We start from the raw sequence: 13240 nt of genomic DNA, 5'->3' as shown, positions 1-13240 counted from the left end.
GATCAAGTTTCAACATGATTCATCTCGTGACCAAGTTTTGAGCTCATGATTTCTTGTTCAGTTGAATAGACATCGTCATTGAAAGAAAGAGATTGACAGTAAGTAATATGAGGGATATTTCAACATGAAACAAAGTCAACTACTGGATACAACGATTTACGTCGGTGTCTTCGGGGCTCATCGGGACAATATCAGGCTTGACCGTTTGTTGCCGAAGATCCACTCTCTAAACTCAAGCGAGATCTGTTAGCCTATCGTAGATCATGATGGTGGCTTGTCCTTTCAAGCTTGACACGTACAGGTACATTTGCATGACCCTAAAACTTCACTAACACATGACCCCAGTGTGAGTCATGAAGACCCATCAGAAACTCCATTTGACGTTGAGAATATATAACTAACTAACAATCTCACGATGTTATTTTCCCCTTCTTTTTGAACCTTGAGAATCAGGACAGAAAGACAAAGCCAAGAAAAAAGAAAAAACAGTGTCTTACCAGATTGTTATCGTTATCGTTATCGACATCGTCATAATTGTCTGGGTTGTTAGACAGTTTAATTGCGCAATTTCCCCAGCCACATCCATCCATCCTTCCCTCCCATCCCTCCCGTTTCTTCCCTCTCTCTCTCTTCTCCCCTCCCCCGCCACAGACATATCCATCCATCTTTTGTGTGTCTGTTCCCTCATGACCGATCTAGCCACACCTTTCTGTTATCCCATGACTTGTTTACGCTCACCGCTATTCCTGAAAGTCTATTATTTGAAGCTACCGGCATCACTACCAAGTTGAATTGTCGACTCAGAGTAACTGATCTCTGGATATCACAATTTCCTTTGGTCTCACTCACGTACAAACAAACAAAGCAAAACAAAACAAACAATTATAGGACGGAATCTCTCGTGTCACGCGCCGTTTGGAACGCCAGTAAATTAGTGGCGAACCAATATATTTACATAGACCCTTGCAGACAAACTGCCCCACGTGGCTGACCAGTAATTTCCGACCCTTCCCTTGTCTTGTCGTGTCGCGTCTGTGAGTGACCAGACCAAAACTTCCAAGCAGGCATCAAGCCCCTTGAAATCTTTCATCTTTGCACGCACACACTTATACATCGTTCGTCCTTGGGTTGCCTAGGTAATAAACAAAATAACCCCGCCATTCATCCTACCATTCATTGACTAATACTTGCTTCTCAATGGATAGCTTCGGTTCACGTTAGAGTCAGGATATGCCTCTACACAGCCGAGTCAAAGTACCAGGGGTAGCAACAACTGCCAAAGCTCCAGAGCCCGTCGTCCGTGACGTGTCTGACTGGGAAGTCTTTACTGACGAAGAGTCGGAAAGCGAACTATCTCAAAACACTGTTGATTTCATCGCCCCTCCTCCTCCTTACAAGGTCGACGACCCTAGGCCTGTCTTTACCAGGCCCACGTTGGGTAGACCGCTTACGGACAGGCCTATTGTAGAGAGGCCTGTCCCAGAAAAGCGTCAATCCTCATGGCGGTCATGGCTTAGCAGGGACAAAGGTGTTGTCCCCGAGCAACCGGAGGAACCTCTACGAAGTGACAAGAAGGTGAGACGTCACCGATCTGACCCAGAGCCTGTCGATGAGCGGGATGCTCGGAGGTCAGAACGTCGTCGTCGACACAAGGAGCATGAAGAGCGTGGTCGCGTCGAAAGGGAACGGGAACGGGAACGTCCTACTCGAGAGAAAAGTCGAGAAGGTAGCCCAAGCACGCGACAGCGACGATCCAAGCGACGTGAAGGGGAGGAGAAGGAAGACAGAAGCGATGACAAGGAGGCTCGTCGGCTCTCACGGAAACTTGGTGGTCGCAGCGATGATGATTACGAAAAGGCCAGAGAACGACGTCGCGCTGAGAGGGAACGCCCCCCAATGGAGAAGAGACACTCAACCTCTTACTCGATCCGACATCGTGAGTATGATGTGGGTGAGAAGGAAAGGAGATCTTCGCGCGTCGACAGTGAGAAGCGACATCACAAGAGCAGCCGCGAGCCTTCACGAGTTTCACGACAGGAGACTCCCCGATTGGTCGACGAAGAGATGGAACGAGAGGCCCGACGAGCAGAGCGTCGACGACTTCACAGTGAACGCAAGACTTCTACTCCAATGAAGCCCGTGGATGTGGACCATGTGGTCAAGGAGCGTGCTTACTCGCGAAGCGCTGACCCCAACGAGAGACGTGAGGAGAGGCGCAGAGAGAGACGCCACAGTCAAAACCTCAGCCAGATGGAGAGCGAGAGTCGAAAGCATCGACGAAGGGAAGCCGACCCTACACGAGTGTCATCCAAGAGCAGGAGTTCCGACCCCGAGAAGGAGAGGTTGAAGATGGAAGAGAAGGAACGGCAACGACAAGAAGGACGTGCCATGGAACGAGAACGTGACAAGGAGAATGAGCGCGAGAGACAGAGGTTGGAGGACAAGAGAAAGGCCGAAGAGAAGAAGAGGGTTGAAGAAATGGAGAAGGAGCGTGAGCGTGAGAGAATGGAAGAGATCAAGAAGGTTGAAGAGAGAAAACGTGCCGAGGAAAAGGCTATTGAGCGCGAGAGGAGAAAGGCTGAAGAGAAGAAGAGATTGGAAGAAAAGAAGGTCGAGGAGAAGAAACGACTTGAAGAGAAGAAGAGGTTGATTGAAGAGAAGCGACGTCTCGAGGAGAAGAAGAAGCGAGCTGAGAGCAAGCGCAAGGCCGAGGAACGAGAACGCCAAAGGTTGGAGGAGGAGGAGAGACTCGAGGAAGAGCGACGTCTTGAAGAAGAGAGGAAGATTGAGGAGCGACGACGCGCTGAAGAAAAGCGTAAGCTCGACGAGAAGAAGAAGGCCGAAGAGATGGTTAAGGAACGCAAGATGGCCGAGGCCAAGAAGCGTGCTGAAGAGAAGGCTCTTGAGCGAGAGAAGCGCGCTGCTGAGCGCAAGGAGAAGGAAGCTCGACGTGTGTACCGCAAGCAGCAGAAAGATGACCAGAAGAGGAAGGAGGCTGCTATCGCAGAGCAAGCGTGAGTTTATTCTCCAAGTATCTATCTACAAGATGATCCATGACTGACAATCATACAGAGCCAAGCCCGCTATCCTCGGTCCCAACAAGTGGCCCGGCGCCGGAGCCCGTCTCGGTCCTGGCCTTGGACCTATGCGCTTCTCTACAGCACCCGCACCACCACCTGCACCAGCCCGCAAGCCTGTTGCTCCCGAGTCTGATGATGACAGTGACAGTTCAGACAGCGACAGCGGTGTCGACTAAAGGAAACCAGTCCAACCATGATATGAACGGCGTTTTTATTTTATTTACTGAGGGATCATGAGAGACGACATACTTTCTTGATCTACGAACAACAACAACAACAACCACTCCACTCTAACGTCGGGATGATGCCTGACGATTATTATTATTATTATCTTAACCGACTAATGAGCTCTGAGAGAGCTATCTATACCCCTGGCTACATGTGTAGTCACAACTCCACTCAACACTATTACTGTAACTATAATGCTCGAATATGAGTATAATATGAATATGAATGAATCTGATCAAATAATTGTGTCTTGTTTGCTTTTCTCGTGACTACTTGATCATGACTGCACCACCATCAACAATGAGATCTTGACCAGTGACGAACCCAGCGTTGACCATGTACTCGACAGCTTGGGCGATATCCAAAGGTCTTCCAGCGCGATTGCTGAGATGATCCTGGACATCCTTGTCTTCGTTCAAATGCGACCACTCAATACCTTTCTCATCGCCCTCCTTTGACTCATGTGTAGCTTTGATCCGTCCAGGAGCTACCAAATTCACGCGAACACCGTAAGGCTGTAGACTGACAGCCATACTATGCGTAAGACCCAGTAGACCTGCTTTGGCAGACGCGTACCCTTCCTGATTCGGATCACTCTGTTTCGCACGGAATGATCCAACATTAATGATACATGGTCCAGCCGTGCTGTGGCTATCCTCCGTCACAGGACCTGTATCTTTCTCGTTCTTCATAAACGGCAGACATGTCTGTGAAACAGCAAACGGCGCTGTGAGATTCGTATCTATATACGCTCTCCACTCGTTCAACGTCTCACGATCAAGCATCGTCTTTCCATCTTTCCAATGCGGAGCTGCGATACCGCCGTTGTTGATGAGCACATCGATCCTCCCACCGAGAAACTCAGCTGCCTGTTGAATCTTGTCGTGAATCTCGTCAGTGTTTCGAAGATCGCACAACGCCGAGTCAACTGCTTTGGCGTCGTAGTAGGACTTGAGATGCGTGCGCGTTGTGTGAGTGAGTTCTTCCTCGTCGATGTCGAGGATAAAGACGTGGTAGTCTTTCTCCAGGAAGTATCGTGCGATGGTTCGGCCGATACCTCGGGCACCTCCACTGACAACAACGGTTTTGGGCATTTTGGAGTTGATTGTTGTTATAGAAAGAATTTCATCTTGTTCAGAATGAAGCTTGGGACGCAATGTGATATATTCTATGACAGGTACATGAGAATCATCATGAGCACGTATTTCAGACGTCACGAACTACGTCATAAAACAGAGTTCGATAAGAGATAAAAATGTATATACAGCAATAACAATAATGTCAGATTCTTACGTATCCGAGCGTTGTTATATGGATTGTGCTACTGTGCGATGTAGATCTCTTATAGATAAAGGGATAGGTGGGATGACTTTCTCGTTCAATATTTGACTTCAGAACAGAACACTGTATGGTGTGGTATGGTAATGACCGTAAGGACAGATCGTATATCTAGTAGTCGCTTTATACAGACTGTCGACTAATTTCGCAACTCTACTTGACAGTGTTACCAAAGACGGATAGCATACTGCCCGGTTGGAAGGCGGACTCCTCCATCATGAATTTTATCCAGACAGCAACTCATAGAATCTTAGAATAGTAATGCTTAACCGACAATATATCAATCGGATTAAGTCACTCACTCTTGTGAATATTTTACATATGAGCACTCTTCTTAACTCCTACGACCCAAGCCAGCGGACTTTTATCACCACCACTGGAGACATCCGCTGTAAAGTATCGGGGTCCTTCGTCAGGGAAGGGTCAGGCTCCTGGACGAACATCTGAACCAAGGCATCAAAACTTTGAGTCTAACTTTGGATACGACAACTTAGTACGCACGCTCTATATCTACACAAGTTTCAACCAAGTTCTGACATATCGCTGGTCTGAAAATGACTCGACAACAAGGAATGACTAAAGCATTGGGGGACTAAATGTTATTACATATGGGGAGTCGCATGGCCAAAGGACTCGAAGAGGCTAGTGATGATCTCAAGGTAGCCATCAGGTATGAAAGGGAGTAGTGGGGCTTGATGAGAACGAGAGCGAAGACAGACAAGCAATTCTCCACGAAATAAGCCAATAAACGACTATGATTGAGGCGCTTCAACGTACTTGTGAAGCACGCAAAGCGACTGTGTCTGAGCGTATCAAGCAGAACATCGGTGACTTCAAGACTACAAGCAACAGTATTGCTTTGACGGGGTTCATCAATGCAGAAATGGAAGATAGCAACATTGGACAGAACATTTCGCTGATACACACAGATGGGTACAGTATCTCCGTAACTGGAGTGGCAAAGAACATTGATGGGGTCGTCAAGGTCGTACGGAGGAGAAGGATTTAGAGTGACCGATCCACGAATGGCAGTAGCTAGATATGCATTATAGTTCTGCTGTGTGAAGTTTACTACTGACGAATAGTTAGTCCTGCGATCATTAAACTTCGAGGAACACACACATCAACTGATGAATAGTTAGAGTTCGAAAGCTGCCCCCCCTAGGGCAATCTTCCATCCAACTTAGGAAGACGAAACTTGAGCCTAAACCTCCACAGACGTAAGATAACTTTCTCCACTACAGCGTTCTGATATAAGATCTTTTCTATGAAGATGATGTCAAGGTGCCTGCATCTTGCGAAGATTACTTGTCCCACTGTTTCGTTGCGTTATCTTGATCTCTTGGCCTTTGCCCAGGCCTTCTGGGACCATTTAAGGTTCTCAATAATAAAGGTTAACCTGTTTGCGCAAATTAACTATTTCTTTAAAAAAATAAAACATCATCAAATCAAAGGTTCTCTCAAGACTAAGTTTCCACAGCGACTTGTATAGCAACCCCAAACCTTATAATGTTTATAAAACAAGCACCTGCCGCGTCGTACCGACAATAGCAATTTCTTCCTCTTCAAACACCAATCGAATACCACATTCACCACTCGTCAAAGACATCTACTCGTCATCCGATCGATTCGCAACGCCACATTTCAAGGTATATACAGACCCGACGTACCCTCTCATCATAGCTAACATTCCACTAGTATTCCTTCATCTAATTCCACCATCAAAAGGAAACATCATGAAGTTCAGTATCCTCACCACAGCCTTTCTGGCAGCATCCGTGCCACCTGCTCAAGCCGAATTTGACGTCTACATGGTCGAACGCAAAAATGCGGCAGGATCGGAAGACAAGGAATGGCAAATCTGGGATCGCGATGAGCGAAAAACTTGCATGGGAGTTCATGAGCGTAAAACTTTCGAGACCTACTCGGATGTAAGCCATTACACTGGCGTTCGTTGCAAGGGGGCATGCGATTTCTCGGACTCTGCTCGATACATTGACCAGCTCGAGATGCACCTCGACAAAAAGAACCCCGCTTATCATTTGAGTTAGTTACAAGCCCTGCCCAGAAACTCAGAAAGAAGAAAAGACTAACAATCATCTCAATAGCTATCTACAAAGACCGTAAATACGGCATGTATGGACGTAAATAAATTCTGTTTTGGTGATGCGAGACAATGCTGATTAGCTTGAACAGTTAATGGAACAAAGTACGGAGATTGCTCTGTTGTTACAGGCGAGGCCTATCATTGCGAACGGCAGATATACCTCGGACTGGTAAAGGAGACTGTTAATCTGCACCCCAAATTTCACTGCAAGAGCCAATTCACAGCCAAAGAGATTCTTGGCCTCTAGACCTGGAGAGAAGTGCTAGCTTCGCGAGTTAGAATCTTGAGAATATCACTCGAATGAATTATACAGACTATTTATGTTCGGGGCTGGAAATAAACGTGTTTACTCGTGACAAGGTCGTGCAGGCCAAGTCAATAACTAGAAGGGAGTTGCGTAGTCGTCAGGTGATTATTATTTAGACAAAAATCATGGGTTTTCCTTTATGTACCATAATTATGGAACCAATGTCAACAACCCCCCACTACAGCAGTCTTCAGATTGTTCATCTTCCGTAGTATAGTGGTCAGTATGCAAGCTTGTCACGCTTGAGACCCGGGTTCAATTCCCGGCGGGAGAGATCCAGCCACCTGTTCAAACAGGTATTGTTTTTTTCTTTTTTCTGTTTGCAAGTATCAACCATGCAAAATGCAATTTTTAATTTTTTATCCTTTACAAAATAATAGGAATACGTTCATTTCCTAAGACGCACTTCCCTTAATCATTCCTCCGAGGATCAGCGCCCTCATGCTATACTCTCTATCTCCCTGACCTAACCTCTTACTGGCCAATTCTAGTTCTGCAACTGCTAGAGCTCTGGGACCCATGTCGGGAGAAAGTATAAACATCAACTTTACCGCTAGCGCATACCCTTGTATGGCAAGACACCAAGTAGTGTGTTCCCCCATAAGTCCGGGAGTCTCGGCAAGATTAACAGTCTCCAGGGCCAGATTCCATGTCAATCGATGATCTCCAGCACTGTAGTATGCTGCATACAGATAATCGTGAAGTATCTCGATTGTCCTTGTTCCCGTTGGAGTGAAGGAGTGCTTAGCCGCTTGCAGAACTGTCGAATAGCGTGATGTGAGAACATCGGCAGGTAGGGCTTGATGCTCACATTTCTTCATGTAGCTTGACCACGTAGAAAGCACAATGGCGTTCCCAAAAGCTAATCGGTTCTCAAGACAATGAATCGTCTTCAAGTGTCCCATCTATATAACGTCGAGAAGCTCGCCAATTGGAATCTGGCACAAAAACGTAAGCAATTTAGGAACCGGATGGTCTCGGTTGTCTCGGTTGCAGCGTTCCTTTGTTAGTCTTCGAAGATAGTTTAGAAACCTCCACAAGATCAAGTCATTTCAATACAGTAAAGATGCATTGATAAGTCTGATGCATATAGGCCATAGCTTGATAATCATTGTATAGTCATTCTCACAGCCGACTATTGCAGACAATCTATCACCGATCATACTGTATATTCGCCACGCTTCGGTAAGTACGACACACACTCATTCATATGCAACTTTCGAATATGCTTGTTTCTATCTCTATAACATCTCAATTCTTTTGAGTAGATGCTTCGGCAGCCTTGGGAGCGAGTGATTCTATCTCGTGGTAGTCTTTGTACCAGACATCATCTCCAGCCTTATCCAAGTCCTCCACATTGGCGATGATAGAGTCTTCCAAACTGGTCCAACCAGGACGACCAAGGTCCTTCAGAAGTTGCTCGGCCTTGTCTCTGGGCTCAATCTCATTGGCATCTTCTCCACTCAAAAAGTTATCTGGGAAAGTCTTTTCGGGGTAGTGCTTCCTGAGAATATCCAGAATTTGGTCCCAGCTGAAGCGACCTGCAAAGCCAAAGATACGTTGATCTTTGACGTGGTCGAAGATGGCAGCCGCAACATGGAGTCTTCCCGTGTCGTCGACATCAATGTAGTATTCTATCACAATTCAGTACAAAGTCGTAGGGATGTAGGAAAGCAGGAGACTTACGAGGAGGGACTCGGCGATGCATCGTGGCTACCTTGTTCTTGTATAGCATAACAGGCAGACCAGAGCTACTTGGGTAGCCTTGATTAGCCACATCGATGGATTTACCCCAGTTGAAGTTGGGCAAAACTAAGTTAGATTAGCAAACATTCATATGCCCCAGCGTAAGAGCGTCTTACCAGTGTTGACAACCAGGTCAGGTCTCTCGCTTCGGTGTTCCTCGTGGTACTTCCAAAGAGCCTGTTCTGACTGAACCTTGCTGGCAGCGTAAACAGCACCCGCTCTCTGCATGGTGTAGGGAGGGTCTGCCCAGGCTACCTTGACAGCGCCTTCACTCCAGCTCTCCTCATTCACAAGAGTGTGAGGCTTTCCGGGAAGGGAAATGGCGGCAGCGCTTGATGAAGAGGTTAGGACAAAGCGCTTGACACTTGGTTCGCTGTAGGCAACCTTGAGCGCAGTGATGGCACCGTTGATAGCGTCAGGAATGACAATGTTTGGATCGGGGCTGAGAGACATGTTGGAAGCAGTGTGGGCAATCACAGAGACACCTAGAATGATTTGGTTTAGTGCTCGTCCACTAAGCATTTAAGATGTGTCCTACCATTAACTAGTTTCTTCAATTCTTCTTCGGAGGTCATATCCGTCAGCTTAACGAGCTCAAAGATTCCCTGTCCATACTGGTTGTCAAAGGCAGTCGAGAGCCAAGAGTTCTTTGCTGGGTCTCGAACAGTGCCGCGGACTTTGTAGCCAAACTCGAGGAATTGCTTTGCAACGTGAGAGCCAATGAGACCGTTGGCGCCCGTGACAAGGACTACAGAGCCCTTGGGGACAGCTGGGTTATCGAGAGGAGCCATTTTAGTGTATTTGTGAGAGATGGGTGTATGTTGATAAATGTGTTTATGCGAAATGTGATACGATTTATAGATAAGAAACCTCGTGTTAAACCCCGCAGCAACTGCGCTAGCATGAGTGCCAATGTAACTTGAGTTCCATATAATCCATCAGCCTTGCAGACGCTATGAGCGGGAAAGATTCCTAATTTGCGCTGGTGCGGTGTTTCGCCATTGATGATTCAGAATTGCCAACAATCTTGATTTGTCATATGTCCCCATCTGGAAACAAAATACTATCATACGTTCATTCTCGGGTTGATTCATACACCTATTCCCCGAGAACTTTATTATTCGGAGACTATCCGGATTGACTTATTGCACCGTTTTCTTGATGTATTTGACGGTTCTGTGCGATGACTGCAAAACAAAGCCTGATCACATTAATTTCACAACATCATGAGACTGAACATGAAGATTAAAACACCCAGGACATCAACGTTACCTCAAGTTTCACAGCTGTATGTTACATTAGTCCCAAATAAAGCCTATTTCTTCATATTTACTTGGTATTGAAGTAGGGGATTGACCTTTCGAAGACCTGGCAGTTGACTGGAATTAATCATAAGCGTTTAGATAATCCGTTTAGATAACCCAGGCTTATTACAAACTAACAGCGAAGCTTGTTCCTAACATTCAGAGCACTATAAGATGTGACAATTGCCAGTTATGTCATTCATTGCGGTATTAATTCAAGATACATAAGATATAGTGTAGAAGGTAATGGCTAACGCAATGGAGGAAGAGAAAGCAATCCGATTATATAAGAATGAAGTCAAACTTACCGCCATTGAGGAACAGGCTGGCTAATCATTTGAAACTTAAAAGGTAAACATGACTTAAAATATCATCTCGGCAATTTGAACACGAATTCCTGAAGTGGAAAAATGCCGCGCTGTCAGCATGTCCGCCTGTCAGACAGAGGCTCTAATACGCCAAATACGCCATTGTCCATGGTGACTCACTGGGACTTCTAAGCTTGAGCGGTTGATCCACGCTGCAGTGAGCATCCTTTGAAGATCATACCCCAAAAATGGTAATTTCTTTGCGACGAGTGCCGTGACGTAAGCACCAAATCTGACATCGAAGACATGCTTATTTCTTCTGACGTTTATAATCCCGGAGGTCTCTCAAATATAAAGCATATCTACCAAACCGCAGTCTTAAATTCCCCCCGTCCTCTGTCCTTCATCAAGTTCTCGTGTCACTACTCCAAAATGGTGAATCGCGGTGCCTCAAAAGGTTGCATCACCTGCAAGAAACGCCGCGTTAAATGCGATGAGACCAGACCTGTCTGCAAAGCCTGCAATCGAGTTGGACGCCCGTGTGGGGGTTACGGTAAACAAGCTGCTCGGGTCAAGTTCAAAGACGAAACTGCTCGATGCATGAGAAAATATCGGATGCTGGATCAATCGACCACAGTGAATATGAACAACCACGACAACCAGAAGTCAGAGATAATATGTGCTTTTCGACACGTTGAGTTATGCTCCAGCCTGCTTCCAAAACAACAGGACATGGCGGTTGCCTTCTTTCTCACATATGTCACAGACGTTGGTCGGAATATGGAGTCAACACGAGGGTTTTTGGAACTTGTTCGTCCCGTCCTTGCGACAGAGCCGCAGGATTCAGCTTTATCAATAGCTGTTACAGCTACCTCGATCAAGCTCTGGGCACTATTGCGACCAACCGACGTCGACGGCTCACTACCGATAAAACTATATAACCAGGCCCTGGGAAAGCTACAACGTGCCGTCCACAGCCCAGAAGAACAAGGAAAAGATGCAACCGTCATAGCAGCGCTTATGTTACAGCAGCACGACACTCTGGCAGCCATATTCGGCCATAATAAGTCGAACACGACGCACCGAAGGGGTGCTTTGGCCCTGTTGACACAAGCAGGCATGGGAAACTTCAGGTACCGTGGGCATCTCCTAGGGAACCACTTCCACTGCAGGATTTCCTCTTGTATCAGACACAAGATACCATTAACTCAGGCCGAGCTGGAGTGGCTTTACAATAGCGTAATTCCCGCTCTTCCGAACAACTGCAGCTACATGCTCGATATCATCGGGATTTCTGTCTCGAAGTTGCAGAGCGTCTTGGTAGACTCAGCGTCTCTTGACGAAAACGTGGCTCTCAACGCCTTGCAAGACCTTCCATCGATTATTTATGACATCGAGGATCAGCTTCAAATCTGGTTAGATACTGTACCAAAGATTTGGTATCCCCAACATTTGCTGGCCGTTGACTCTGTTCCTTCATCCGTTACGACCTACGACGGCTCGATCGACGTTTATCTGAGCATTCAAATTGCTAACATATGGAATGTCTGGCGTACCTATTGCCTCATTGTCGAGCAGGCCAAGGCAAAGCTATTTAGTAGCTTGACCTCGGAAAGCACAAGCGCAAGCATGGGGGAATCTCAGAAGACAAAAGACCTACTCAAAGACATGTGCCGAAGCATGCCGTTCTATCTCGGAAATTGCTCCCAGCCTGTGAGCTTTTCAGACATCAACGATGAGCAGTTATCATTTCCATGCTATCACGACCTACCGCCGATGGACAAAGCATTCATCGCGTACAAAGAAAGCCATCATTACGTTTCGAGGATCGATCACAATCGTCATAATCTCATCCATGGCCCAATTGCCGCCTTGAGTGTTTTATCTAACCTCATTAGTCTTTTCGAAGACTCTTGCTCGCAGTTACTATCACCTGAACTGCAGAGACACAAACAGTGGATTTATGAGCAGTTTCGTCGCTCGCTCTACCTGATGCGGTTCATACCGCGCAATTCTCTGGACTCGGGCGTGAGCTTTGAAGATGATATGAACCAGAGGTTAGTGCATGGGACTATTCGTCAAGCACTCTCCACAGTCAACTTGCTGTAACGGTAACAAGTCATGATCCCGGCACATTGCTAGTTTAGTTAGTTTATTTCCGGTCGTCTATACCTTGCAATGTTTTGCTTTACGAGTCATTGCGCTACGGATACAGTTGGAGACATTAATATTGTCTATCTCCGAAATGATATTACCGTGGCCTTAGCAATTCCCCCACCTGACCCCAAGAGTCCACCACATTGTTACGAGAAAATAGACTATACTACAGAACGCTATTCCCTTGGTGACTAGTTAGAGGGTTCTAACTCCGCACTCAATTGCAATACCCCTCTTCCTCCTCCCCTCACGAGTTATGATGAGTGTTTTTCCCCACGTCATGGTGAGCTTTCTCATATTGGTGGGCTTCGTGCGCCGCTTTCATCATCAATGCCAAGGACTTTTTAAACAAGGACACTGAAGTATAAAGCCAAGAGAGTATTACTAGGCCAAGAGTCGTGATGGTCTCAATTGCGTCACCTCGTTGCCACGGGATTTTGATCACAACTCACAAGAATTGTTATGGCGCCTCGTGAAATTGAGTCTGTAACTTGGCATTAGATACAGGAATGACAGCAGCAACACATTGTCCTAAAAACGTTCAGAACATTCTTCAGAGTTGAAGAATACCGAAATGAACACAAGATGCAATGAAAAAAGAGTGTTTAGGCACAACATTGTCAAGTTATAGATAAAGTATTCTATTGAAGACGGCATCAAAATGG

The 13240-nt window shown here is 46.4% G+C and overlaps 6 protein-coding genes across 6 annotated transcripts; 2 read left to right on the top strand and 4 right to left on the bottom strand.

Annotated features, from left to right (window-relative positions):
* Window positions 1-1230: 1230 nt before the first annotated feature.
* Window positions 1231-3256, top strand: FPOAC1_009947 (uncharacterized protein; the record flags this gene model as incomplete). The annotated part of the gene is made up of 2 exons (XM_044854354.1): window positions 1231-3014; window positions 3073-3256. The coding sequence occupies 2 exons, from the start codon at window positions 1231-1233 to the stop codon at window positions 3254-3256; spliced, it is 1968 nt and encodes a 655-aa protein (XP_044707024.1).
* A 321-nt stretch (window positions 3257-3577) lies between these two features.
* Window positions 3578-4402, bottom strand: FPOAC1_009946 (uncharacterized protein; the record flags this gene model as incomplete). Its single annotated transcript, XM_044854353.1, has 1 exon — window positions 3578-4402. The coding sequence occupies one exon, from the start codon at window positions 4400-4402 to the stop codon at window positions 3578-3580; it is 825 nt and encodes a 274-aa protein (XP_044707023.1).
* Window positions 4403-6367: 1965 nt separating this feature from the next.
* FPOAC1_009945 (uncharacterized protein) lies at window positions 6368-6746 on the bottom strand (the record flags this gene model as incomplete). The annotated part of the gene is made up of 3 exons (XM_044854352.1): window positions 6368-6507; window positions 6572-6680; window positions 6741-6746. 3 exons carry the CDS (start codon window positions 6744-6746, stop codon window positions 6368-6370), a joined length of 255 nt encoding a protein of 84 aa, XP_044707022.1.
* A 269-nt stretch (window positions 6747-7015) lies between these two features.
* FPOAC1_009944 (uncharacterized protein) lies at window positions 7016-7881 on the bottom strand (the record flags this gene model as incomplete). Its single annotated transcript, XM_044854351.1, has 4 exons — window positions 7016-7019; window positions 7069-7135; window positions 7539-7570; window positions 7625-7881. The coding sequence occupies 4 exons, from the start codon at window positions 7879-7881 to the stop codon at window positions 7016-7018; spliced, it is 360 nt and encodes a 119-aa protein (XP_044707021.1).
* A 430-nt stretch (window positions 7882-8311) lies between these two features.
* On the bottom strand, window positions 8312-9597 carry FPOAC1_009943 (uncharacterized protein; the record flags this gene model as incomplete). The annotated part of the gene is made up of 4 exons (XM_044854350.1): window positions 8312-8694; window positions 8747-8872; window positions 8923-9291; window positions 9345-9597. 4 exons carry the CDS (start codon window positions 9595-9597, stop codon window positions 8312-8314), a joined length of 1131 nt encoding a protein of 376 aa, XP_044707020.1.
* Window positions 9598-10850: 1253 nt separating this feature from the next.
* Window positions 10851-12527, top strand: FPOAC1_009942 (uncharacterized protein; the record flags this gene model as incomplete). Its single annotated transcript, XM_044854349.1, has 1 exon — window positions 10851-12527. One exon carries the CDS (start codon window positions 10851-10853, stop codon window positions 12525-12527), a length of 1677 nt encoding a protein of 558 aa, XP_044707019.1.
* Window positions 12528-13240: the final 713 nt, after the last annotated feature.

This window comes from Fusarium poae, chromosome 3 (genome assembly GCF_019609905.1).
Source record: "Fusarium poae strain DAOMC 252244 chromosome 3, whole genome shotgun sequence".
Taxonomy (NCBI): Eukaryota; Fungi; Ascomycota; class Sordariomycetes; order Hypocreales; family Nectriaceae; genus Fusarium; species Fusarium poae.
The sequence above is the reverse complement of the archived record's forward strand: the minus strand, read 5'-3'. Positions and strand labels throughout refer to the sequence as shown.